This window comes from Pimephales promelas, chromosome 7 (assembly GCF_988280905.1).
Source record: "Pimephales promelas chromosome 7, fPimPro1.hap1.1, whole genome shotgun sequence".
In the NCBI taxonomy this organism is placed as follows: Eukaryota; Metazoa; Chordata; class Actinopteri; order Cypriniformes; family Leuciscidae; genus Pimephales; species Pimephales promelas.
Genome location: NC_142775.1, coordinates 32,558,693 through 32,584,220, shown reverse-complemented (window position 1 = coordinate 32,584,220; position 25,528 = coordinate 32,558,693). Strand labels below are relative to the sequence as shown.

The following is a 25,528-nucleotide window of genomic DNA, read 5'->3' as shown; positions in this document are numbered from 1 at the left end:
TCCCTCTTACAGTGACATCTCATCTGTTCTCTGATGATGCGTTTACTTTCTCGTGGGCGGGACAACCTGTCACTCATATAAGATCCACCAATAGCCAACCACAACCATCCAACAATCCAATCAATTCCCGATACAAAATCAAGTCCCGTCCCTCACACTTAATCTTCTTCGAGAAGCTGTTTCACTCAGATATACTGTAGGTCACAACAGGAAAGACAAGACTATAAACATCAATTTTTCATGCCAACTTAAGATGCCAGACATGGTTTCCAAGAGAAAAGTAGAAATATAAATAAAAAGGCAACTTAATATGAATAATAGTTAATAATTTCTCTTTACATTTTTTCTTGCTCTTTTTCTCTGTTTTGTTTTTGTATGCTAAATTTTATTATTTTTAAATGTCAGTTATGAATGCCCATGTTTTTATCATTCTGTGCAACTTTCCCCACATTTAATGTCTTAAATTTCATTCTGTTCCTCACACAAAGACTTCTTTGGCTAAACATCTCTCTGTGTTCCACTGATGAAGGAAAGTAATCAAAGAATGATAATTTGAGTGAACTATCCTTTTAGTTAAAGCTGGAACACAATCGCACAACTCAAAATTATTAGCAGTGAATTCAAGATCAGTAACCTACACTTCCTCTAAACATCAACTCTATAATAGTGAAAGTATCTAATTTTACAGATGAGATATCTTACTTTATAGCTACTGTCTGGAAACATAGTTAGCACATTAGCATTAAACGCCTGCCAGCCTCGGGCAATTCCACGAACAGAGCGGATAGATAAATGTTTCAGAGAGATCTCTGTGGGACTTCTTCAAATGCACAAAAAAAGATTCTATCTAATATGAAATGGAGATTTTAATATACTTTAAAGACACCCTGTATAGCAAATAAAAGTGTAGTTTTGTCTCATTATTGCAGGGTAGAATTGGTCTGTGTGCTCGGGGCAAGATGGATCACCAGTGGGCTTATTACCATTAGCACATTTAGTGCTAGTCCCTGTTGCCAACCTTGCTGATTGTAGGAAAACATCTCCCTAATAACCTTAACGAGAATAACGCCCCGGGATGCGCCATGTCCTCCTCAGAGAGAGGGTATAATGTGCTGCGGGACACACATCCGCTATCCCTCCCAAAGTCACTCCTGTCTCGCTGGCTCCGGTTTCTTTGCTGTGGGCAGTAATCTCCTGTCTGCTCCACTTTACCATACCAGGAGAATTACACCCACAAGGAACTGAGCCACAAATTGTCCAGACGGATGGAGCGTAAAATTGATAAGAATATTAAATTTGCCATTGACAATGGGGTCTATAACTTGCACTAAAGTCCACTGGAGGGATGGATACTCCAGAAGAATAAGGGTTTGGTAACACGTTAGAATGGGTCTCATTTGTTAATGTTTGTTAGCCTCACCGAACATGAACTAACACTGAACAATACATTACAGTATTTATTCATCTTTGTTAATGCTATTAATAAAAGTACAGTTGTTCATTGGTCATTATAGTTACAATGCGTTAAATTTGTTAATCAACACAACTTTTGATTTTAATAGTAGGCTATAGGCTAGCCTAGCTAAATGTTGAAATTAGCATTAGGCTAACAAAGATTAAAGAATGCTGTAGAAGTAGGCTACTGCTCATTATTTTTCATGTAAACTAATGAAACCTTATTGTAAAGTAGGCCTATTACTGGTTTGTTTAGATTGCAATGACAACAATTTTAGTGCTTTGTTAACTTATACGTGTATTGGAATGAATTGGGGGATATATTGTTTTGATAAATAGTGAAATTAAACTGTAAAATTTAGTATACAGTAGCTGACATATTGATCTTTTTTTTATTATTTAAAAAAACCCATAATGATTCTTTACTCATTTAGCCACATATGGGTGGCCACAATTTCAAATAATTTAAACAACCCAGAATTTTAATCACGTTTTGCCATTTTAAATTGTCTTGCAGTCGGTGTGACGAATTCATTTTTTAGAGTACAAAAACTCAATTACTAGTTCATAAAAACTGTATGTAACATAATTATAGAAGAATTGAAGAAGAAAAAAAGTGGTATTAAATGAATTTCTGCATGTTACACCTCAGGACACAGGAAGCAGAAACTGCTTGAAATTTCTTGTCAATCACCCATGTGCAGTTTGTGCTTGACTATATTGCGATTTTGCTAAAAGTGACAGAATCTCATTTCCATCAAGTGAGGAATTTTGAGGAGTGAGACACTGACCCCTAAAGGACCCGTGAAGAACTGCACCTCTAGCCCGCCGCCCGTGACGTCACGCCCTGCATGGCTCAATGGGATCATATGCTGTAAAGTCAGTTATACTGACAAACAAGGAATTCAAGGACCTTTGAGTAGATCGATAGTCTGTTGAGGCAGTTAGGCAGAGAAACTAGTTTTACACTGAATTAAAGAGTTAAAACACAGTCTAAGTCAGGTCATCATGGCATCTCTGTTTAAAAAGAAGACAGTCGACGGTAAGTCACTTTGTTAACTGTTTTATTATAGATTTTAAGGGTCATATCCCTCTCATAATTTACACCTGTTTCCCTGCTGCATCTGTTAAAACTTTATCAGCTTGTTGTTATCATCATATCACCAGTTTTTATTAAGTTACAGTTAAAAGAATAATTGCTACATATAAACATAACGATGTTTTGGTAATTTGGTTGTTGTATGTGAATGGACAAAGGCTAACGTTACATTATTTAGTGTTTCATTTAGAATAGATTAATGACACAACTGGTATCATGTTTTTCTGTCCGTGATCTGTTATGTCGTTTATAAAAGTAGGCTAATCATAAAAGTTATGTTTTGCCACTGTACCAAAAGTGAAAAATTACGTTATTTCTTTGTAAAAAAAAATGACAAAAGAACACAGCCACCCATTAAGATGTTTCTTGTGTGCTTTATTTACGGGTCCTCTTTAGGTTCTTTTACATTGAAACAGCTGTTGCAAGCAATTTGTTTATGAAGACAATCTGCATTGCATCTGCAATCCCACTGTACCAGACATGCATTCAATGGACATTGTTAATCTGAAATCTGAGTTTGGCACAGTCAACTAGTTACATTTACTGGTGTGTTGCCTCAAGACTCAACTGAGCACTGTATCATTGAACACATTCATCTGAACCTGTGCATGTGTCTCAAAAAATAACAAAAGAAGCTTTCTTCATTCATATAAGTCATGAAGTTGAGTTTGGCTGTACTGACCTAGTGACCTTGTCATTTTAAGCAGTTTTTTTTAATTCTGCATTCTCAACATCTTAATTTAAGATCATTCTATTTTATTTTATTTATTTATTTTTTGCCTTAATCAGCTATTACAGGATAACTATATTCAAACTCATACGTGTGATATAGTTTATAACACATGACTGATATTTATCAGTAAAGCACAAGAGTAGATGGTGAACTGAGAATCAATCCCAGTCTGTACTCACATTGTGATGCTTTTTCCATGGTCAAGTTGAATTCCCATAATTTCCGAAGCGCTGTCCTCGTAACCTTGGTGCCAAGGTGAGTCGCGAGTCACCGTGCCAAAGTATCCTGTCAGATGGCAGAGCTGCTTTAGCTCGCCGAGTTTTGTGGACAATAACCCTCCCTCAATAGTACGTTTTCTATGCGTCATCTTTTGCGTAGACTTCTACGTGTACACAAACTCTCTCATCATGGTTAGGGATGGGCAAGTAACAAAATTATAATGATAATTAAGTTTAAAAAAATATTCACAAACTCTTTTGAACTGTTTTGTACTTTTCCTGCTTTTGCACAATATTAATAAAGTTTTATTTCACTTTACTAATTTATTAGTTCTCTCCAGATTTTAAATTTTTAAATGTAAAATAACTTAACTTGTTTTTCTTTTTAGTTGTACTCTGTTTTTTAAATATTTTTATGTTAATTTACAATTTTGAAATAATTGTAAAATATTTAACTAACTTTTTTTTCTTTTTAGTCATATAAAAATGTATTTTTGTTTATTAGAAATCGATTTTTTAATGTTATATTTAGCTAATTTGTTTTACTCTCATTTTTATATTTTATGGAACTTTTTACATTTAACTAACATGTTTTTTTCTTTTTAATCATATTCTCATTTTAATAGTCTACTTGTTTATCGAGAAAAAAAGATGAAATAGTTTTTTCATTTTGTCATTTTCTCATCCTTATCCTTTTTGCATATTGTTCCTTTTTTCTGCATCCACTTTTTTTTTTTACTTCCTATAATTCATTTACTCATTTACTTGTGGACTACTATACCATATCTTTTCATTTCTGAATTTAAATTTCACATTTTTTTAAATATAGTTAACACTAGGGAAGGGAGGCTCACAAGACTCCACTCTTGAGTCAAAAAAAAGTAACCATTTTCCTGCTAAACCACCATCTGTGGCTTCTAATATTGGCCATTTAACCTCATGGGATGTTATTGTATGATTGGCTTTCATGAGGGCACATGGTGGGCTGATTGCTGTGTGTGTGTGTGTGTGTGTGTGTGTGTGTGTGTGTGTGTGTAGGAGAGCGTATCTTCCCTATAGGCATTGTGGCTGCACACACTGGCATCTATCTAGAGGAGGAACCTGATGTTCAGTGCATATGTTTAGCTTGTCCCTTAAATGCATGAACACATGAAGGGCATGATTCTGCTGGCCTTGTATTCAAACAAATTATTTTTATTTTATTTTCCCCCCAGGCTCATTAGCAAATTTCATTTGCTGCAATATTCAGATCCAAACGATGTATTTAGAGTCTATAGATGATTTGTCTATTTAAGTGCTCTATAAGTGCACTTTTCTTTTTGTTGCAATTGTTCTGATTATTGTACATACAATTTAAGAAGGTTATATCAGTAGTCCCTTATTTGTAATTGTGTCTGTTTATAACGTCTACCAAAGAACTACAACTGACTTCAGCCACAGCCTTAGATGAAATCAACTGAAGATAAAAGAAGACATTAAATCTCTAAAGATCTCAGCAGCGGATGATTAAACAACTCAAACAGCATTACCAGCTTCACTTATTACTAACCAGATTTACTTCATTTAATTTCTGTTTTAATGAAATCAACAGTTGTATTTTAAGTCACCATGATGGTGATCAGTGTTTGCTTTAGTTGGGCTGTTGACCCTTGACTCTTTAATATTAGATTTTCTATGGCTGCTGTGTGTTTATAAAGCATATTAGTTGTAGCAAAAAAGTGAAAAAGTAAGAAAAAAAGGAAAAAGTAAGTAAAAGAAAAAAAAAAGTAGAAAATGAGATCAGGCGGTGTTGGTCAGAGTCAGAATTTGCATAGAGGTGCGCAAATTTCCTGTCAAGGTTTTAAATGTATCCCCAGAACCCTTTAGAAAATGAGAGGGGTGAACTGAATATGATGGCGCTTTTCCACTGCAGTTAGTACCGCTTCAAAGCAGGTGGGATTATAGTCTGAACGTTATAGTTTATCCATTCCTCGGCAACCAATGAGATGAACGTCTGCACTTCGTCCACCAACCATTTCTTTTTTGAAAGTTTTAAAACATGTGGCACAGCTGTTACTAGCTATTCAAATCTAGCGGGTTTGATGTCTTGCAAATACAATGATCTGCAGTATGTTCTTGTCACATTTTAGTATCGGTACGGTATGCTTGGAACCTCAACCGAGGTGGTGCCATTTAAAGCGACCTGAAGCTAGCTGTACTGTACCATGCATTGGAAAAGTGCCACAAGTGAGCCATACCGAGCCGAGCCATACCGTACCATACCGTACCGTATCACTCCGCAGTGGTAGATGGCATAGATATTTATTTATTTATTAGTTTTGCATATTTTGTTCTGTCATAAGTTTTCCATTGTGAACTGTGAAGCGTGTGTGTGTGTGTGAATAAGAGAGGGAGAAGGCAAAAAAGGAGGAGGGAAAAAAACTGTTTCAGATCAGTGAACTGTATGAGGATTTTCCAGATGGTTTTATTGCTTGTTCTTCTCTGCCCCGTCCTGTCACAGATATCATTAAAGAGCAGTCCAAAGAGCTGAGAGGCACCCAGAGACAAATCACCAGAGACAGAGCTGCCCTGGAGAGACAGGAGAGGCAAATGGTAAGTGGAACAAAGCAGTTTCATATCTGTTAACTTCAACTCCCAATGTCCACCGCGTCCCTTCCAGCATCATATGTCGCTGCTTGTGCAAGGCAGTTCCTCTTTGATTTAATTTTTATTGCTTCAAAGAATAAAGTAAGCTAATTAATACATTTTTTGATCTTTCTGTTAGTTGCATTCAGAAAAAGAATAGAATAGGTGGCCTTTAGCTTTAAGTTAAAACGAATTGTTCATCGCTCAATACTCATGAGGATGACTTCAGTGTTCATGTCGTCCCTTTTAAAGCTCAGAAGAATCCAACATTTCCACTCACTCTCTCCATTTATGTTAATTGTTTCTATGTAAACATAGAGATGTGCATAATTGCCCCCCAAAAGGGGTTCTTTTTTCTTCATCTTTATTGTAATTAGACATGGTTTTGCTTTGTTATCTATTTCATTCTTTTAAATGACCTATATTGAAAGATAGCTGCAGGGCATTCATGAGCTGCTGCTTAAATACCCCATTTACACTTATAGTGGCGTCCCAAAGTCTGAGAACACATTGAACATCTCGAATGCAAAATCTCACTTCACTGGAAATTTAAAGACAGTTTTTATATGGTGGGTAAATGATAAGAATTTGTAATAAAAATAAAGAATCAAAATAATCATATCACATTTTTTTTTTTCAGCCAGGATCATGCTTGGCATGAAATGGAAGTTGTGATGATCTCTTCTTTCCTATTGTGTATATGAAACAGCTTCTCGAACAAGAAAACATGTAGGGCGGGGCTTGATTTTGTTTGTTGGAAACTGATTGGATGGTTGTGATTTGCTATTGGATGATCTTATGTGAGTGACAGGTTGTCCCGCCCTCAAGCCAGTTTACACATATAATTGGAGAAGACAGATGAATGACAGATTATTTAGGCCAAAGTGATGTGACAAATCTTATTAAACAACAGGAAAAATACAATAAAAGAAACATTTATTTAAACAAAATAAACAATACTTGAAATTCTTCAGGTACAATAGGTCTGTTAAACAGTAGCAAGAAATTTAATAATAAAATAAAAATACTGCATAGTCTTCACTGTATAAATTAAATATCCATTGATTCTTATTAATGCTACAAACGTTTTCTAGTCAAGAGCAGTGAGTTATTTTCAGTGTTTGATAAACATTAAAGATAGACAGCCGTAGGTATATTAGGCTTCTGTCACTTTAAGACCTAACGCACGGATTTAATATATTTACACATCTGATTTTCTCCCAGTTGTTTGTTCACTTAGTTAAAACATAACCAAGTGTGTCTTTGTAAACCTTTGTATTTAACAGTTTAAGCGCAATAAGTTGCAAAAGGCAACTTAGTTCACAACTTGAACGCTGTGTCCTCAAAAAAAAAATGTATTTGCTTTTAAAATCATGTGAAAGTTTTAACTGGCAGGGCTACATGCAAATAATAAAATGTGCACTCCATCATTATACTAGCGTTCTCTCTGTAAAGGCAGATTGTGGCGACATTTTAATATTTCACAATCTAATTTCATCAAAACACATACCCCTAACCCTGCTCCAGGTGGCATCATATCCGTCAACTGCTGGATAAATAACTGAACTGGGTCATGCTTAGCGTTATCTGTTCTTTGAAGGTAGGGGTTTTGTTTAGCACATCAGTCTGTCACTTTTATTCTAGTTTTTCAATCCATATTGCTGCCTAGTGGCTGACGTGACAATAAAACATCTCTAATGGATGCTTCAGCTCTGTCTCACTCAGCTCTCTGTACATGAATATTTATAATGATGGCATATCATTGTCATCATGGTGTAACAGTAAAAAATGCTCCATTGCAGTCATATTTTGAAAGTGACAGGCAAACATGGACAATATTCTGAGCTGTCGCAAAATGCCATTGTGTGCTAAATTTGGACTGCTGTGTGTGCGTGTGTGTGTGGCGGCTTGCGTTTTGCTTATCAGGCATCATGTGAGGAGAGTGCAGCACCTGGACTAATGTGTGTCTCATTAGAGTTATTGTGTCTAAAATGCCTGTGTTTAGCTGATCAGCATGTGTTTACCTGAGAGACAGACAGTAAGAGCACACAAGAGAAAACAGGATCTGCTGAGTTGAATGTTCAAAAGAATTGCCTGGGATTCAGATTATGGATTTAATAATGACTATCTTAAAGGTGAAGTGTATAATTTCAATTTGTGGCACCAAACAGAATAGCAGAATTATATTTTATTACACAGCCCTGTGGAATACTTGATTCTGATTGGTCTGTCACGCCATCCAGCGTTAAGTTATTCCCCAATAACCTGTAAAAAACGCTAACATTGGATAATTGTTTTAAATGTAAGTTTCAATATATTTGAAAATGTAATTTATCCCTGTGAAAATTCACTCCAAATGTTATACTCTCTTATAAGCAAAATGAAACGGATTGTTCACCCAAAAATTAAATGTATTTCATCTGAATAATAATAATAATAATTTCACCTTTAATTGCCTCCATTAAATGAATATGACATGTGCTTGTTAGAAAGGGATTTTTATTTTGAAATTTTTTGTCATGTTTTGTACACATGGTGTAGAAAGAGAGCTTTTGTAAGTGCAGTGAGTCTCGGTCTTGAATTCTGATGGGTCGCACTCACTATCACACAGTATCTTTGCATACACAAACACAAACTCACAGTCTCCCACACTGCTTCTAATTGCTTGAAGCTCCTCAGGGCATAGAGCTGTTTTCAGACTTTTACTTATGTAAAGAAACACAGACCTCTGGGTCCAAACAAGTTATGGTGTGTGTGGTGCTTCACAACATAATGAAGATCTCTTGCCTTGTCTGGGTGCCTTGTTGTTCTGCCCTAGAAGTGAAAACCCAATTTTGTTCCTATTAAACGCCCCATCGTGGATGTCTTTATTCTTACCAGGAAATGGAAATAAAGAAAATGGCCAAAACTGGAAACCGAGAAGCCTGCAAGATACTAGCCAAACAGCTCGTACAGCTTAGAAAACAGAAGAACCGAACCTACGCCGTAAGCTCTAAGGTCACGTCCATGTCCACGCAGACTAAGGTCATGAACTCTCAGGTGAAGATGGCTGGAGCCATGTCTACCACAGCGAAGGTAAGAGCCTCATACCTCCCAATGGATCTCCATGACTACTGATTTAGTTTCTCCATTGCTGTCCATGGAGGACCTTAGTAGATCCCCCTCATCACAATATCCCCTTCAACATTCCCAGTTCTCCCCCACCCACTGATGACGGCTCTGTGTTCCCCGGGAAGTGCTGGAAAAACAGAATCCCTTATGTAGCAAAGAACTTCAAAAGAATCCTTAAACAGGGTTTAATTATCATGTTGTTGAGGAGCTCCTTACTTCACTGGTCTCATTGTGACCTAGTTTTATAGTTTCTGCTCTACTTTTATAAAGATCTCAAATCTCACATTCTCTGTGTATTAATTCACACTGTCCTCATTATCGTTCATTTAAAGTTTTTCCCATGATGCTTGTACAAAATAATAGGAGCCATGTTGAATGTTCAAAACAATATATATATATATATATGTTTTTTTAATACAATATACTGTATATGTATACACACATTGCAGTGTACATGGTCTTAAGCAAGCTTAAGTTTGTTTTTTAGGGACTTGTAGACCAGAAAAAGCACCTTGTGAATTTTAAGCAACTCCTGATTGAAAAGTAAATTAAAGATTGTTATAAATACATTATAAAAAATTTAGATTTTTTACAAAAGAGTGTTTTGCTCTAAAAGGGGTTGATTGTAATGGTTTCAATTTAGTAGAGATAATTTTAAAATGTGCTTATAAGAACATAGCATCTTGATACCAATGTTATTTGAGTGTCATTGAGATACTAATATATATATATATATATATATATATATATATTATTTTTTATTTCATTTAATTTTTGGTTAAACTTTTAGTAATTTTGTTGTCTTTTTTATATTATTCTAATATGTATATATCATTTTCATTAGTTATATTTCAGTTTTTGTTATTTTAGTTCATTGAGTTGGGGCAACTAAATGAAATAATTATGTTTACATTTTTATTTTATTTTATTTATTTCACGGAATGTAGTTAATCATTAATATATTTAATCATCTACCTACCTAGCCTAATTGGTACATTTCAAATTTAGCATGAGATGGGGGTAGGTTCATTTATTTTACCTCTGGAGACACTTATTTCGTTGAATAAGAAAGCAATTTCACAGTCTACACTTTTAATGCACACTTCTTAAAGCATGTCTTATCTTTACTAATCACTACAGGCATGTCGCATCATCACATAAAATGCAATTTCAGCCAATTAAGTTCAGTCTCTGACTACTCATTGATGGGGTGTTGTTTTTCACACACATTTGCAAACCGTTCCTGCCCTCGCACGAAAGATTCATTGTGTGTGTATCCATCCATCCAATCTATATTGTATGAGGAAGGAAGCTATTAATATTTCCTCACCCGGCTACATATGGTGGTATTTGTAGTCAATCATAAGGAGGTAGCTGGTGTATTAGATATGAGATGGGTGATAATGAGGCTGTGTGTAAATAATTCTCTGTAATCAGATAGGACTCTTCCTGTGTGTCTGCCCTGCCACAGTGCCAGAGACCCAGAGGGACAGTAAAACAGACTTCTCTCCACGCGACCTATTTTTATGTTCTGTGTCATCTACTTACTGTACTCCCCCTCCTCACCAAATGGTGTGATGCCGAAATTTATGTTGAGCTGCATTCAAAATGTATTCGTCCGTGTTGGATTTTTGTCAGAGCTTGTGTTATTTTTATTACCGTTTTGTGCATCGTAAGGATGCTCTATTTATTCTCCGGGAACGTGATGCATTGCTTGAACTCTTTCTGTCTCTTAAGACTATGCAGACTGTCAATAAAAGAATGGACCCCAAGAAGACGCTACAGACGATGCAGGACTTCCAAAAGGAGAACTTCAGGATGGGGATGACGGAGGACATGCGTAAGTTTTAAGTGGTTCTGAAATGATGGAACTGTTCTGGTTGGTTTTTAGCCGTGCAAAAACTAGGCTAAATGATGGACTATGTATGATTATTGTACATGGTGAGTTTCTTGGCACTTTTACTTTCAGAATCATTAGGAGAGAAAAATAAATAGGCTTGTCAGCACTTCCCATATTTCATTTTACAGCAAAGGCCAAGTGTCCAGTCAAGTTTGAGACTAATTATTTCGTTCACTTGGTCGAAGCAGCCAAATTACACAAGCGCCAACTTGGACATGCCCTCGTCCTCAAACACCATTATAAATCTGCATTAAGTAAAAAAACATATGAATAGGACAACATTAAAACTGGCTCATTTTGCAACAAGGACATGGTTTGTGCACATAATGAGTTCTGTGCTGCGAAATGTTGGTAGTCCAATTAACAATTCTGGCACTGTTGAATTACTGTTCCTCTGTTTTGAGGAACTAGACCTCAATGCAAAAATGATAGTCAACATTGTTGGCAAACACTCCCAATCTAGACAGGAAGAGATGGTCTGACCATTCTGTAAAGAGACCAACCACAGTTTATTTGATTTTTATGTGCCGTTTAAGGCGAATTGTACAGAAATCACTGGAAAAAAAAAGGAAAATGTGTATAGATACAATTCCTCAGGATATTGAATGCATTATTTATTAGTTAAACAAATAAGGAATTCGAATTGATTGATAGTGAGTGCTTCAAACAAAACACTTAAAAAATGTATCAATGATTTGATGCCCCAAACCTGGCAAACTTTGTCATATCCAGTGAATTCATCCTCAGAAGCTCTCTTTAAACCTTGTAGACCACCTTTGTTTCCATGTGGATTAATTGCATCTGGATCCTAGAGCAAAACCAGTTGAGAATCACCAGTCTAGATTATTCTGTCACCTTTCACCAACTTGTGCGAATTTCTATCCCCAGTCAACGATACGCTGGATGAGATTTTTGATGAATCGGGCGATGAGGAAGAATGCCAGGACATCGTGAACCAGATGCTGGATGAGATCGGCATAGAGATCTCAGGAAAAGTAAGATTTGACTTTCTTTTTGTCCACCTTGTTCTCGGGACAGCCCCAGCGGCTGTTTACGGCAGATGGCTGGACTCTGGCTGTGCCTGTGATTACTCTAGGCCTTTCTTTAGATTCATGAGATGCAGAATCATCGTATCTGATTGCAGCAGATGTGTATTCCCTTGGGCCAAAATGTAATTCTCATATTACCATATTCCACAGATTCTTTGTCCTGTTTTTTCCCAAATAAAGTGATCGGGCTGTTGTATTTGAACATTTGGTATAAACAATGATCATATTTGATTGGTGCTACATCTATTCCCCAAAACAACAATTAAACTGAGGCTTATGCTGGTAGAGTTTTAGCACCAGGTGATCTGTGAAATCGGAGGTTTTACTGCTCTAATAAACTATTGTTTCCGCAGATGGTAAGAGCCCCGTCAACAGGAACGATCCTCCCTGGCGCCTCCCCAGCAAAGTCTAAAGCGGCCACCATTTCAGACGCTGAGATCGAGAGACAGCTGAAGGCTCTGGGAATGGACTAAATCTCTTCACCCTCCACACCTGAGCACCCACTGCCAACAAAGAAAGACTCATAGTGGGAACGGGGAGTGTCCAAGTAGTAAATGAAGGGAACATGTCAAGAAACATACTCTTGTTGGAGCATCGCAATGAGTAACTGGATTGGATTCATTGGTCAGATATATACAGCTGATCACGGTCTAGATGTTTTGACAAAATGCGCACTTAAACTGACATACTCTCCAAATCTGCTGCGCATAGTGTAGGGTTTAAAGGCCAAGTATCTAATTTTGTGTCACTTGTGGCTCCAAATGGAATTGCAGTGTTTGTTTTGAGTGGCACAACATCATCTCAACCAATAGTGTGAGCTTGGGGCAGGGCTCTCTGTTTGGGCAGCCAATGGCAGATTGAGAGGGGAGGGGTTAAAAAAATCAATAGGTGTGTTCAACTCGAAGCTGATCAAGTCGAACATACCTAATGGCTACACTCAAAATCGTATACTTCACCAAGTAGTAGGCGGAAAAGAGTATGTGAATGGAGTAGTATGTCTGAAGTTTTCATGAAACGGTAGCCAAAAAGTACTCTGATGGCCTACTACTTCCTTCGACAATCACATCACAATTTCATTGACTGAAATCGCAAACTGTAGGTACTACATTTGGTTTGAAAATTAGCGACCGTTAAAAAAGTATGTTTTACATAGGATGAATACTGTATGTTTAATATGAATGAAATTCAAAAAGAACCTATGGTGTCCGTTGCGTCACTTCACTGCCATTCATAAATTCTCTCGAATGGCCTCATGGGATAGTAAAGTGTCCATTAAATACGCACTTGTGGAAGTAGTAGATTTTTAAGTTACTTTTCACCTAGTGATTTTTTGACTATCATGTATTTGGACATAGTAGTGACAACATTGCGAATTAATTACATGGTGACGTGTTCTTATTACACATTCATACTATATAGAATGTAATTTTTTTAATTGTCGCAAAGAGTTTACTTGTTCAAAAGAAGTACCAACTCAGAAAGTATGCAATTTCGGGGACAGCCATTGTTTTTTTTTTAATCTGTTTGATGCCACAAATATTACACACTGCAATTTTAACTTAAAGGGTGCTATTACTGTGGTAGCAAATTGTCCTTTGAATCCTTAAAATGCACACCAACATTGGAAGATTTTGGAACTGCATGGGATTCCTATGTGTTACAGGGCTAATCATCTGAAATACGTGTCATGTTATTAAAAGATGCTTGTTACGTGTTTTTTTAATGTTTTTTTAGGTTGTGTATGACTTGATGACTATGATGAAGGAAGTAAGTTAAGGAATACAGTTTCCTTCGCTGTGAGGTTTGGTATAAAATCCGTATTTCTTATACTTACATGCAAACATATCATGCACGAGAATATTTGTTGATATGATAATGATAATGTGGTTTAATCTTATCAACCTTGAAACTATTCAACCTTTAAGAGCAATTAACTGTCGAGTGGTGATTTGAGAAGGTAAAAATTGTAGTCATTTAGTCTATAATGCTCAATTTTCTCTGTAACAATTTAAAAAGTCTACAATAATGCCTAGTGTTTTGAAGTCTGTTCATATTTTAAAAGTTGTATAGTGTATTCCAGCCTTTAGGAGAACTTTATTGTATCTGTTTTTTCTTTTCGACTTCATCTGTATGTACTTCTCAGCACGGTTTAAAAAGGTTCTTTTATTTTAACCAACACTGTGTGTATATATGAATGTACAGTTTATGCTTTAATTTGATTTTCTAATTAATAAAGTACCTTCATATTTGTGAATAACTGGTGTTTAACATGTATTTCCAACGCATTCTCATCCTAGGGCGTCAAATAGTGACACTTTTGAAATTTCGTCTAAATCCAACGCACATGGCACCCTTTAGCGTCAATATAACACGCACAGAGCTTTGTTCGGTTATGGTAGGTTTAGGGTTAGATCACTAGGAGGCGCCTTCTGGCCCATATATATCTGCGTCTCATATTGACGCTAAAGGGTGCCATGTGCGTTGGATGTAAACGAAATGTCAAAAGCGTCAGTATATGACGCCTTGGGAAACGGTGGGAAACCTTTAAGCTGAGTGTTATGAACCTCACAATTGTTCTAATGGCCTTTTAGAGCACTTCATATTTCATTAAATTCGGCGTCATTATTCATAATCGTAATGGATCATGATTTTTAAATAAGGTCTTAATGAGTTTGTCGAGTGACCTTTCTTAAATGAACCAGGGTGCAGTCCATTAATTTCAAAGTAATTTAATGAGGTATGGATGTGTAACCGCTGCAAGCGTTCCTGCTGGACTGGAATCTGCCGGAATAAACACGGACAAATCCAACATTATATTGTTTTCTCGGTGATCATATTTATGTTTGATATATACTGAAAATGTCAAACCCTGTCAACATTATCCCAAAGTATACTGTATTTATTGCATTATTAGGTCATATGGGGTGGTTAGGGATGTGTTGTTAACACAGTCAATGGCAGGAGATGATGATCATATAGATCATCACACATATCTCTCTGCTCTCATCGTAACACTGTCAGGAACAATGCAATACTGTAAATAATCCCTCAGTAAAACCCAGTTGGGCTCTGATCATAGCACATTAAATTAACACACGGCACATATACGCACATGATAGATGCTTAATTCTCTCCTATCGGAATGATGTTTGATTATGTTTAGTAATGTGAATCACAACACTTACCATGTTGTTACGATTCATGCGAAGCATGTAATTCCCATAACAATGCCCAGATTTTCGCAGAGCAGCTAATGACTTGCAGGATCTTTTAATAATATGACAAACCAAGCATGACCACAATATTAGTCATTTATTTCAGACAAATTCATCATTTCTATACAAATAATGTTGCACAAAAAAGGTTTGGATGCCTCATACAAAACTCTACAGTGCAATGACACATTTCCAGGATGTGTTTCAGTTACATTTTTAGAATAGTTGCATATTTTGCTAATGCAATAAACTTTGACTGGAATGTATTTAAGTATATGAATGGTGAATAAATAATTTTAACAAGATTAAAAAGTATCAAGATAATATTGTGATTGTGCCCTTTTTAGCACATTTAAATGTAGAAACCATGAACAAGAAATTTGTTAAAATGCCTTTGAGCAGCCGAAGTTCAGATTTCAATGAGGGGGCTGCTTAAATTACATAATTTGTAAAGGCAATAAATAAATATAAACAATAATATAAATAATTAAAATAGAAAGTATTGGCATACCTAAAAAAATCTATCAATGGCATTGCATTATATAATCAACTGCCATTTATTTTCAACTTTTTCAAACTAGAAAAAATGTCACAATTTAAATGATAATAAAACTGTATATATTATTTTAAGACAAAGTAGGCTATTGCGACACTATGTATTTATAAAACATTAAAGGATCATAATCATACAGTAGTTAATGTCATGAACTATACCAGTGCACTGCAAAAAAATAAAAAATATTGTTGGTTGCCTTAAAATTTTAAGTTAATTGAAATGGAAAAATTGAGTTAATACAATGAAGGAGATTAATTTAATCACTAGAAACTCAAAATATTATGTTAACTGAACTACATAAATTATCTGAGTTGATTTGACAAAAGAAAAAAATGTTGTGATTACAAATCATGAAAATATTTTTTTTTACAGTGTGGTTATTCTGATGGGACACTTTTTAACTGTTTCAAATGACACCAAGTGTTTCCGAAGGTCATAGTGTGTAAGCAGATGTCATTTGGTTGGATATTTGGATATAATATTCCGACATTTTTAAAAGTGTTCAAACTCTTTTTGGGGGTCCTTGTATTAGGCCACTACTGCTGGTTAAACACTACAATAAACCCACTCACTGCCAAAGTCTGGTGTGTATTCTTGCCCGTGGATAATAATACCACATCCCAGCAGAGTATCTGGAGACTCTGGTTCTTCAGGGTCTACAGGCTGCAGTCTCTTTGGCCATGAACGAGCTGTGGTGTAGGCTGGTTTTCACCCTCTTCTCCCTCTGCCGGCGGTTACAGAACCACACGCGGACCACCTCCTTCTCCAGATGGAGACCCTCCGCCATTCGCACGATCTCCTGAGATGATGGTTTACTCTTCTCCACGAAATTTCGTTCTAAGGCTTCCTTAGCCCCAAGACTGAGAGAGCAAATTAAGAATTAATTAGGCATTAATGAGAGGGAGATGCTGATATAATGGCTTTTGTTTAGTTCGAATTCCCCATTTACCTGATGGTTGTTCTCCGTTTCCGTTTACGCTCGTGCATGCCCATCTTCTCATTAAAAAGAGCTGATGGGAGTCGCAAATTAGAGCTAAGCAATCTTAAGTTTTCTTTCAAAACTCAGGGATAGTGGTATGGTGGTGGTAAATAAATATATAAATAATCCCACTGAGGAGCGTTGCTGACTCACCGCCGGCTTGCTCGGCCTCCTCCAGCCACTTTGCCAGGATGGATTTGAGCTTGCAGGCGTTCTTGAAGCTGAGCTGCAAGTTCTCGAAGCGGCAGATGGTGGTTTGGCTGAATTCAGAGCCGTGCACAGCCGCCAGTGCTTCACCCACATTGGTCTGTGTGTAACCTGCCAATCAAAGCTGACAGTTAGGAAAAGTTTTGCTAGCAAAGCCTTGTGGGAAAGAACGTGCGGTTGGTCGGTTGAACTGAATGTGCACTTGTAGAGTACTTCAAATCTGAAAAGCAGCCTGTATTTTTAACGGTACTTGCAGATAGTATAATATTAATGGAAAAGAACGTCACTAAAGGCTTAGTTCACCCAAACTAACATTAAAATGTGTCTTGTGTTGTGTTGATGCCAGAGCAGACATTGCATGAAGGAGAGATCAGCGGTCAGAGATTCTTGGGCCTAAATTATGTTTGTTAGGTTTTTTTTGCACAAACAAAGCACTCATGTCGCTTCATAAAATCGAGGTTAAAGGATTAGTTCACTTTTGAAAAAACTTTTGCCGATAATTTACTCACCCCCATGTCATCCAAGATGTCCACATCATTCTTTCTTCAGTCGAAAAGAAATTAAGGTTTCTGATGAAAACATTACAGGATTTTTCTCCATATAATGGACTTCAATGGGAACCAAATGGTTCAAGGTCCAAAAGACAGTTTCAGTGCAAACTGCAAACTGTTCAAATGACTTTAAACGATTCAGACGACGAATAAGGGTCTTATTAATCGAAACGATCACTCATTTAAAGAAAAAAAACTTTAAGTTTTATAAGCTCAAATGCTCGCCTTGCTCTGTTCTGTGATGCGCATTCGTGACTCTCCTATTCAAACTCGTTCATCAAAATGAACAAATCTTTTCCCGAGTCAACTCATTCATTTCATTCGTTGAATGAACCAAATGACAAGAAAAAATATTTGTTCATTTTGCCTGATAAGACCCTTATTCGTCATCTGGAATCGTTTAGAGCCCTTTCAACAGTTTGCAGTTAGCACTGAAACTGGCTTTTGGACCTTGAACCATTTGGTTCCCATTGAAGTCCATTATATGGAGAAAAGTCCTGGAATGTTTTCATCAAAAACCTTAATGTCTTTTCGACTGAAGAAAGAATGACATGGATATCTTGGATGACATGGGGTGAGTAAATTATCAGCAAGTTTTTTTTTAAAAAGTGAACTCCTTTAAGTCACATGGATTACTGATGCATTTACTACCTTTCTGGGGCTTGAAAGTGGTAGTTGCGTAGGCTTTCGATGGAGGGACAGAAAGCTCTCAGATTTCATTAAAAATATCTTCATTTGTGTTTTGAAGATGAACGAAAGGATTTGGAACGACACGAATGTGAGTAATTTAAAAGTAAAGTTTAAAAATCTTGTTCAAAAGACAAACCTAGTTTAATCCTCCTCAGTTTGAAGTCATTAGCAAACTTCTCCAGTTCCCGGATCTGAGGCGAGTCCATATCGGGGGGCTCTTCCAGGGGCCGGCTTTTCCTGCGCAGGTCCTGCTTGATGTCCCCTAGAGAGGGCTCATCCGTGAGCAGGGCCTGGGGCAGTGGCTGGAAGCTGTGGGTCAGAGCACACGAGCCCCCGCCCAAACCGTGCTCGGGGAACTTATAGAGGCGTGGAGCCAGAGCTCCTGCGGGACAGTGGGAAAGACGTGAAGCAATGCGATTTCAGTTATTCCAACGACTACAGAGGAAAACTGTATTGTGAATACATTTTCTACACTCTAATACTTTTTTTTATAAAGCTTTATATTGTGCATTGTGTTACTCCTTTGACACTTTTTTTTCTTTTCTTTTTTGCCATATTTATGTTAGTGAGATCTGTCTGGTGTTGGGGTAATTGCTGTTATGCAGTGCCTTTTAAAAATGAATGTGTTGTGGAAATTATATAATAAAGTGCTGGCTTTATGAATTTTATTGGAATATTTCTTGGAAAGTTATATTAGGGACAGTAATTTGATAATAAAGTAATACACTCCTGTAATATATCTTAATATTGTCACGATTCATGTCTGTGTTCCCCTATCTCATCCTATGTTTAGCAGTTCCCTGTTATGTTGATTAGTCATCAGGTGTTTCTTATTTACCACGCCCCCTTGTTATCTTGTTTAGCTTGTCTGTCTGTGTATTTAAGCCCTGTGTCTTGTTTCAGTCAAGTTCTTGATGTTGTATGTTGGCTGTTCTCAGTTCTGAGTGCGTAGTTTTTGTCTGAGTTTGTTACCGTTTGAGTTTCTTTAATGAATTCTGCTGCACTTGGATTGTGCTTCTGCTTCAGCCTCCAGCATAACAAATATACTGGCAGTTTTTACCTCTGATTCACCCTCAGTTAATTGTGATATTGTGATGATGTTCATCTTTATACAGTAGTAACGGTCAAATGTTTGGAGATATTACTTTTTAAAATGTTTTTGAAAGAAGAAGTCTCTCGTAAAATAAACTGTAATATTGTGAAATATTATTACAATATAAAAGAATGGTTTTCTATTTTAATATAGCCTATTTTAAAATATATTTTTTTTTTTTACTTTATAATATACTGTTTTTGTTTTGTTTTCCATCAATGAATCCTGAAAAAAAAAGTATCACAGGTTCCCAAAAAACTATTAAGCAGCACAAACTGTTCCCAACATTGATAATAAATCAATATATTGAAATGACTGAATTCTGACACTGAATTTAGCTTTGCATCACTGGGAAAAAAACATATTTTAAAGTATATTAAATTATTTAAAATGGTAATAATTTTTCACAATGTTGTTGTTTTTTTCTGCATTTTTGATCTTATAAACGCAGGCTTGATGACGAACATAAGAGACTTCTTTCAAAAACATTCAAATTTGTAACGTTTCCATTTTCCAATGTTTCACGGTAGCCTAACTTTACAGGCTAATGGGAATATAGGAAAAAGTCTTATTATGTCGGAGGACTTGTACTTTCTATCTTTACAATAGCAATAAATGGGTCTGCATCTCCCTCTAGTGGCAGGAAGTTTTCAGTGCATCGAGGGCCACTGTGTTCAGATTTGGGCGTCTGTTTATTTCAGTGGTGGATATTTCCAATTACACAGCACATGAACACATTTATAGTTAGTCAAATACACTGTCATGAGCTTTTTTTTTTTTTTTAAACAGTAAGAATCTCTTCTGTATACAGTACATGAATATACCTGTTATTTATTGCTACAAACACTAGATGGAAGCACAAGCAAAAAGGAAATCACCTGGCATGTTAACTGCAACACACGCCCTGCAGTTATTGTCACTATGTGTATTCTGTTGATAGCCTAAATTATTTATTCTGTCTGACTTTGAACTTTTAACACCGGTACGTGTGGCTGTTCTGTTTCTCGACAGAAGTGAGAAACGCTCAGGTTGCGGTTGTACCTTGCAGCGAACTGTTGACCATGTTAGCATGAGGAACACTGCAGGTCTGCAGGATGCGGGTCTGAGAGATGCTGGCAGAGAGCATTTCCTGCGCTGGAGACATACACACACATACACAAGTATTTCTGTGTGTGTTTATGATGCGCGATAATACATAAACACAGAAGAGCAGTACTTCTCTTAGTTGCGTAAGTTGTGCGTAAGTTGGCGTACCCGTCATCATGCCGTAGGTGGTCTGCTGGTTGCTATAGTGACATGGGGGCATCGGGTAGTGCAGACTGGCTGATGCGTTACTCAGAGCGGAAGTGGACAGATGCATGTGAGAGCGTTTGGATGACTGGACCAGTGGGAGACCAGAGTGCACTAAACCAAACATTAATATCAGTGAGCCATCACAGACAGACAGACAGATAGATAGATAGACAGATAGATAGATAGATAGATAGATAGATAGATAGATAGATAGATAGATAGATAGATAGATAGATAGATAGATAGATAGATAGATAGATAGATAGATAGATAGATAGATAGATAGATAGATAGATAGATATATTCAAATTGTGTGCATGCATAGAACAATTTATTGAAATTAATAATAATAAAAAAAAAACTTTTATCTGAGCTGTGCAAAGAACAACTTAAATTACTTTTCTCTGAACTGGTAAAATAAGCGCCTCCACATTTCCTGATCCCCCCATTCTCGTCACGGCCTAGGGTGACATTTACACAAATAATTCATTATTGCAGTAATAATGAATACCAGATTGTATCACTTCTTCCTTCATCAAATGTCTCCGAAAATAAAATTAAACTCATTTAATGAAGGAAATCAGGTATGTAAATACAGATAATAGTTGTTAATATGCACAGTGACCTCCGGCTGTCAGAGCTGCACAGAACATTCAATTGAGTTTCATTCAGATCAGAGTAAACCTGTGGGTGGTGGTAATCAAACTCTCTCTGAGAACAACCTCCACTAACACTCAAGATGATCTCCTCATAGCCTTGTAGCCTACAGTAGTGCACGATCAGCTTTTTGATCGCTAATTAAAAACACACACTGATTTATTCCATCCTTATAGTGAGTGTCAGAAGTTAAACGCTCAGATGCATTATGATAAATAGCCTTTCAAACGATCAGATCTCTGCATACTCTGACATTAAGGCTTCACTTTCCGCAGGTGGAAGCGCGGCTGAGTTTACAGAGGTCGCGTGTGTATGAATAGAAATGCCAAAACATTTCAATTTGAGAGTTTTGCATCTTCTGGCTCAGAGCCCAAGCTAAATGGCACAGTTTTAGTAATTATGCATTATGGCAAACAACGAGGAGAGATTTGACGCTATGTATGAGTTTCTTGACAAGACCTTCACTAATATTCTCTCACTTGTGAGACAAAACTGGGACGAAAATAAGTACCCGATAATTTAGCAATCAACATGTCAAAGTAATAACATGCCTGCTTTGATAATTATCTACGGAGAAGTAACAGCTGTGCAAATTGAGCTGATTAACCACGTCTACATCATTTTGAATTATTTCAACAAATTACTGTTTGTCTTGGCAGTCGTTTCTCTAGTGGCTGTGAGTGCTGTCGCCAAAAAACATGAGAAAGATTTGATGTACACTTTCAAAACTTTGGGGTCAGTCATTTGTTTTTGAAAGAAATTAATACTTTATTCAGCAAGGACCTTTTAAAGTGATCAAAAGTGACAGTAAAGACATTTATTAAAAATTATATTTCAAATAAATACTGTTCTTTGGAACTTTCTATTCATCAAAGTCAAAGAATCCTGAAATAAATGTCTCATGGTTTCTAAAAAAAATATTAAGCAGCACAACAGAAATGTTTCTTGAGCATTGAATCATATTAGAATGATTTCTGAAGGATCATGTGACACTGAAGACTGGAGTAATGATGCTGAAAATTCAGCTTTGATCACAGGAATATTACATTCTAAAATACACTCACCTAAAGGATTATTAGGAACACCTGTTCGATTTCTCATTAAAGCAATTATCTAATCAACCAATCACACGTCAGTTGCTTCAGTGCATTTAGGGGTATGGTCCTGGTCAAGACAATGTCAGAATGAATGTCAGAATGGGAAAGAAGGTGATTTAAGCAATTTTGAGCATGGCATGGTTGTTGGTGCTAGACGGGTCTGAGTATTTGCACACAACCATTTCTAGGGTTTACAAAGAATGGAAAAACATCCAGTTTGAGGCAGTCCTGTGGGCGAAAATGCCTTGTTGATGCTAGAGGTCAGATGAGGATTGGCTGACTGATTCAAGCTGATAGAAGAGCAACTTTGACTGAAATAACCACTCATTACAACCAAAAGCATTTGTGAAGCCACAACACGCACAACCTTGAGGCGGATGGGCTACAACAGCAGAAGACCCCACCGGGTACCACTCATTTCCAAATAGGTAAAAGAGGCTTCAATTTGCAAGAGCTCACCAAAAGTGGACAGCTGAAGACTGGAAAAATGTTGCCTGGTCTAATGAGTCTCGATTTCTGTTGAGACATTCAGATGGTAGAGTCAGAATTTGGTGTAAACAGAAAGAGAACATGGATCCATCATCCCTTGTTACCACTGTGCAGGCTGGTGGTGGTGTAATGGTGTGGGGGATGTTTTCTTGGCACACTTTAGGCCCCTTAATGCCAATTGGGCATCGTTTAAATGCCACGGCCTACCTGGGCATTGTTTCTGACCATGTCCATCCCTTTATGGCCACCATGTACAGTACCCATCTTCTGATGGCTACTTCCAGCAGGATAGTGCACCATGTCACAAAGCTCGAATCATTTCAAATTGGTTTCTTGAACATGACAATGAGTTCACCGTACTAAAATGCCCCCAGCCCCCACAGTCACCAGATCTCAACCCAATAGAGCATCTTTGGGATGTGGTGGAACAGGAGCTTCGTGCCCTGGATGTGCATCCCACAAATCCCCATCAACTGCAAGATGCTATCCTATCATTATGGGCCAACATTTCTAAAGAATGCTTTCAGCACCTTGTTGAATCAGGTGAAAGGCGATAATCCTTTAGGTGAGTGTATATTACAATAGAAAACTGTTATTTTAAATTGAAATTAAATTTCCCAGTATTACTGATTTTATGTATTATGATAAAAAAAAAAAAAAATGCCGCCTTGGTGAACAAAAGAGAAATTAGTTTCTGATATAAAAAGACATTGGTCAATGCATTATACTTTTGATTTGGTGTTTTTTCTCCCAAAGTATTTCCCCTGGGAAAAGGAGATGTGATCTCAGGAAAGGTCAGTTCCTCAGTGAGAGTCAGACAGAAGAGTGATGACAGCAGTCAGGACTGGAGATAATACCAAATAATAGGACAACTTTAGGGTCATATAGACTAGGTTGTAAGGACATTCGCTCACAGTCCAGTCTCTCTCTCTTTTATCACCTTGCTTTTGTTCTCTGTTTTTTTATATATATAAATAAAAATCCTCTATATGGGAAGTATTCCCACTGGACCCATTCTGTCATCTCAGATTTGAGACTGTCCAACTTCATAACTTAATATAAGTTTCAAACCGCTAAACACAAAAGTTGAACATAACTACAACACAGTTGTCATCATTTACACACAACGGCTCAAAATTGTTCACACTTAGAGCTCTGAGAGTATGCGGCACTTCATTTCAAGGTGTCTTTGTTACATTGTAATAATTATACATTTAAGCACATTTAAATAGTAAAATGAAATAACTTCATACTATAGGATTAGGGTTACCTACTAAGTGGTTTAGGGTTAGTTGCATGCAATTATGCATAATTTATAGTTATTATTACAGTAACTATATGTAACGTGTAACAATGACACTGTAAAATAAAGTGTTACCAAATAAAGTGTAAACCGAATTTACTTTAAATTGCAATCAGTTTTCATAATATTACTGATATATATTTTTTCTTTTTCAAATAAATGCAGGCTTGGCAAACATAAAAAACATACAAACCTTCAAACGTTATACCGTGGTTTGGTCTCAAATTCATAACATAAATTCTTGAACTGCATAGGCTCAACAATATGCAATAACATGCTAGATCATAAAAAATGACATATTGCTGTGTAGAAATAATAAATACAAAAATATCTTTTACCATCCAAACACATGGAACAAACCCAGTTTTGCATTAGTATTATCACCAAACGCCAGTTGGATTTGCACACAAATACTGTACACTTAAAACACCAATAACAAAAAAAATAATAAGATTATTTATTTACCTTTCCTAACTACGCTCTATTATACAGTCAGGTGAATAGTATTATTAGCATTACGCATTGTTTTCCCCTGCAACTCGGCGGTTGAGGGCCTCTGTGATTGTGGAGAAGCGTGAGGTTTACCTGGAGGCCCCATGTTGGCGGGCAGACAGTCTGCGGCTCCGCTGTGGTGCATGAGCAGAGAATCTCCGCTCAGAGTCGTGAAGGAATCGCTGGTGCTGAAGGCCTGGCAGGTCATGACTCACCTGTGTGACACGAGCGGGGCGTGTGCAGGTATTTATGCTGAGCCCCCTCAGACCCCCTCATCCATGTTAATGAGCTCTCGCTGTCGGCACAGCTCTGGCAATCAGGGCAAAGAGGTGCAATCTGATACTGTCCATTTCCACTGTGTGTGGCTTCCGACAAACGCCAGTGACTGCTTTGACAAACCACGGCTTATGAGACTTAAGAGTAATTAGCCATTCCAGAATGTGTTTACATTTACTTTTTAGATGCACCGAGTCTGATTGCATAAATATGTTATCATTGAATGTATTTAAGATACATTTTTAGGATTCTTCATGAGTGTGTGAGAATTAAAAATCTATGGTATTACTAGCTTTATAGCTTTATATTTTTTTAAGGAGCACATCAATATTTATAAATAATTTTATAGTGTTGGGAAAGTTACTTTTACAAAGTAATGCATTCGAATATTGCGTTAATTTTTATGGAAAGTAATGTATTATTACAGTATTTGTTTTTGG

At 36.8% G+C, this 25,528-nt stretch overlaps 2 protein-coding genes across 2 annotated transcripts; one reads left to right on the top strand and one right to left on the bottom strand.

The window, feature by feature from the left end:
* Positions 1-2,276: 2,276 nt before the first annotated feature.
* On the top strand, positions 2,277-14,441 carry chmp2ba (charged multivesicular body protein 2Ba). The gene is made up of 6 exons (XM_039683584.2): positions 2,277-2,497; positions 6,006-6,097; positions 9,011-9,205; positions 10,979-11,081; positions 12,030-12,136; positions 12,544-14,441. Exons 1-6 carry the CDS (start codon positions 2,464-2,466, stop codon positions 12,661-12,663), a joined length of 651 nt encoding a protein of 216 aa, XP_039539518.2. The 5' UTR covers positions 2,277-2,463; the 3' UTR covers positions 12,664-14,441.
* A 1,775-nt stretch (positions 14,442-16,216) lies between these two features.
* Positions 16,217-25,020, bottom strand: pou1f1 (POU class 1 homeobox 1). The gene is made up of 7 exons (XM_089133637.1): positions 24,906-25,020; positions 20,736-20,885; positions 20,523-20,615; positions 18,525-18,770; positions 17,094-17,258; positions 16,911-16,971; positions 16,217-16,821 (listed from the first exon to the last, which is right to left on the bottom strand). Exons 1-7 carry the CDS (start codon positions 25,018-25,020, stop codon positions 16,611-16,613), a joined length of 1,041 nt encoding a protein of 346 aa, XP_088989763.1. The 3' UTR covers positions 16,217-16,610.
* Positions 25,021-25,528: the final 508 nt, after the last annotated feature.

Excerpts from the sequence above, each read along its gene's own strand:
- chmp2ba (XM_039683584.2), top strand. The coding sequence starts at position 2,464 with ATGGCATCTCTGTTTAAAAAGAAGACAGTCGACG. Across the intron at positions 9,206-10,978 it reads CCATGTCTACCACAGCGAAG|ACTATGCAGACTGTCAATAA; the intron begins GTAAGAGCCTCA and ends CTGTCTCTTAAG. Across the intron at positions 12,137-12,543 it reads GCATAGAGATCTCAGGAAAA|ATGGTAAGAGCCCCGTCAAC; the intron begins GTAAGATTTGAC and ends TTGTTTCCGCAG.
- pou1f1 (XM_089133637.1), bottom strand. The coding sequence starts at position 25,020 with ATGACCTGCCAGGCCTTCAGCACCAGCGATTCCTTCACGACTCTGAGC. Across the intron at positions 17,259-18,524 it reads ACTGAGGAGGATTAAACTAG|GTTACACACAGACCAATGTG; the intron begins GTTTGTCTTTTG and ends TTTGATTGGCAG. Across the intron at positions 16,972-17,093 it reads GGAGGCCGAGCAAGCCGGCG|CTCTTTTTAATGAGAAGATG; the intron begins GTGAGTCAGCAA and ends GACTCCCATCAG.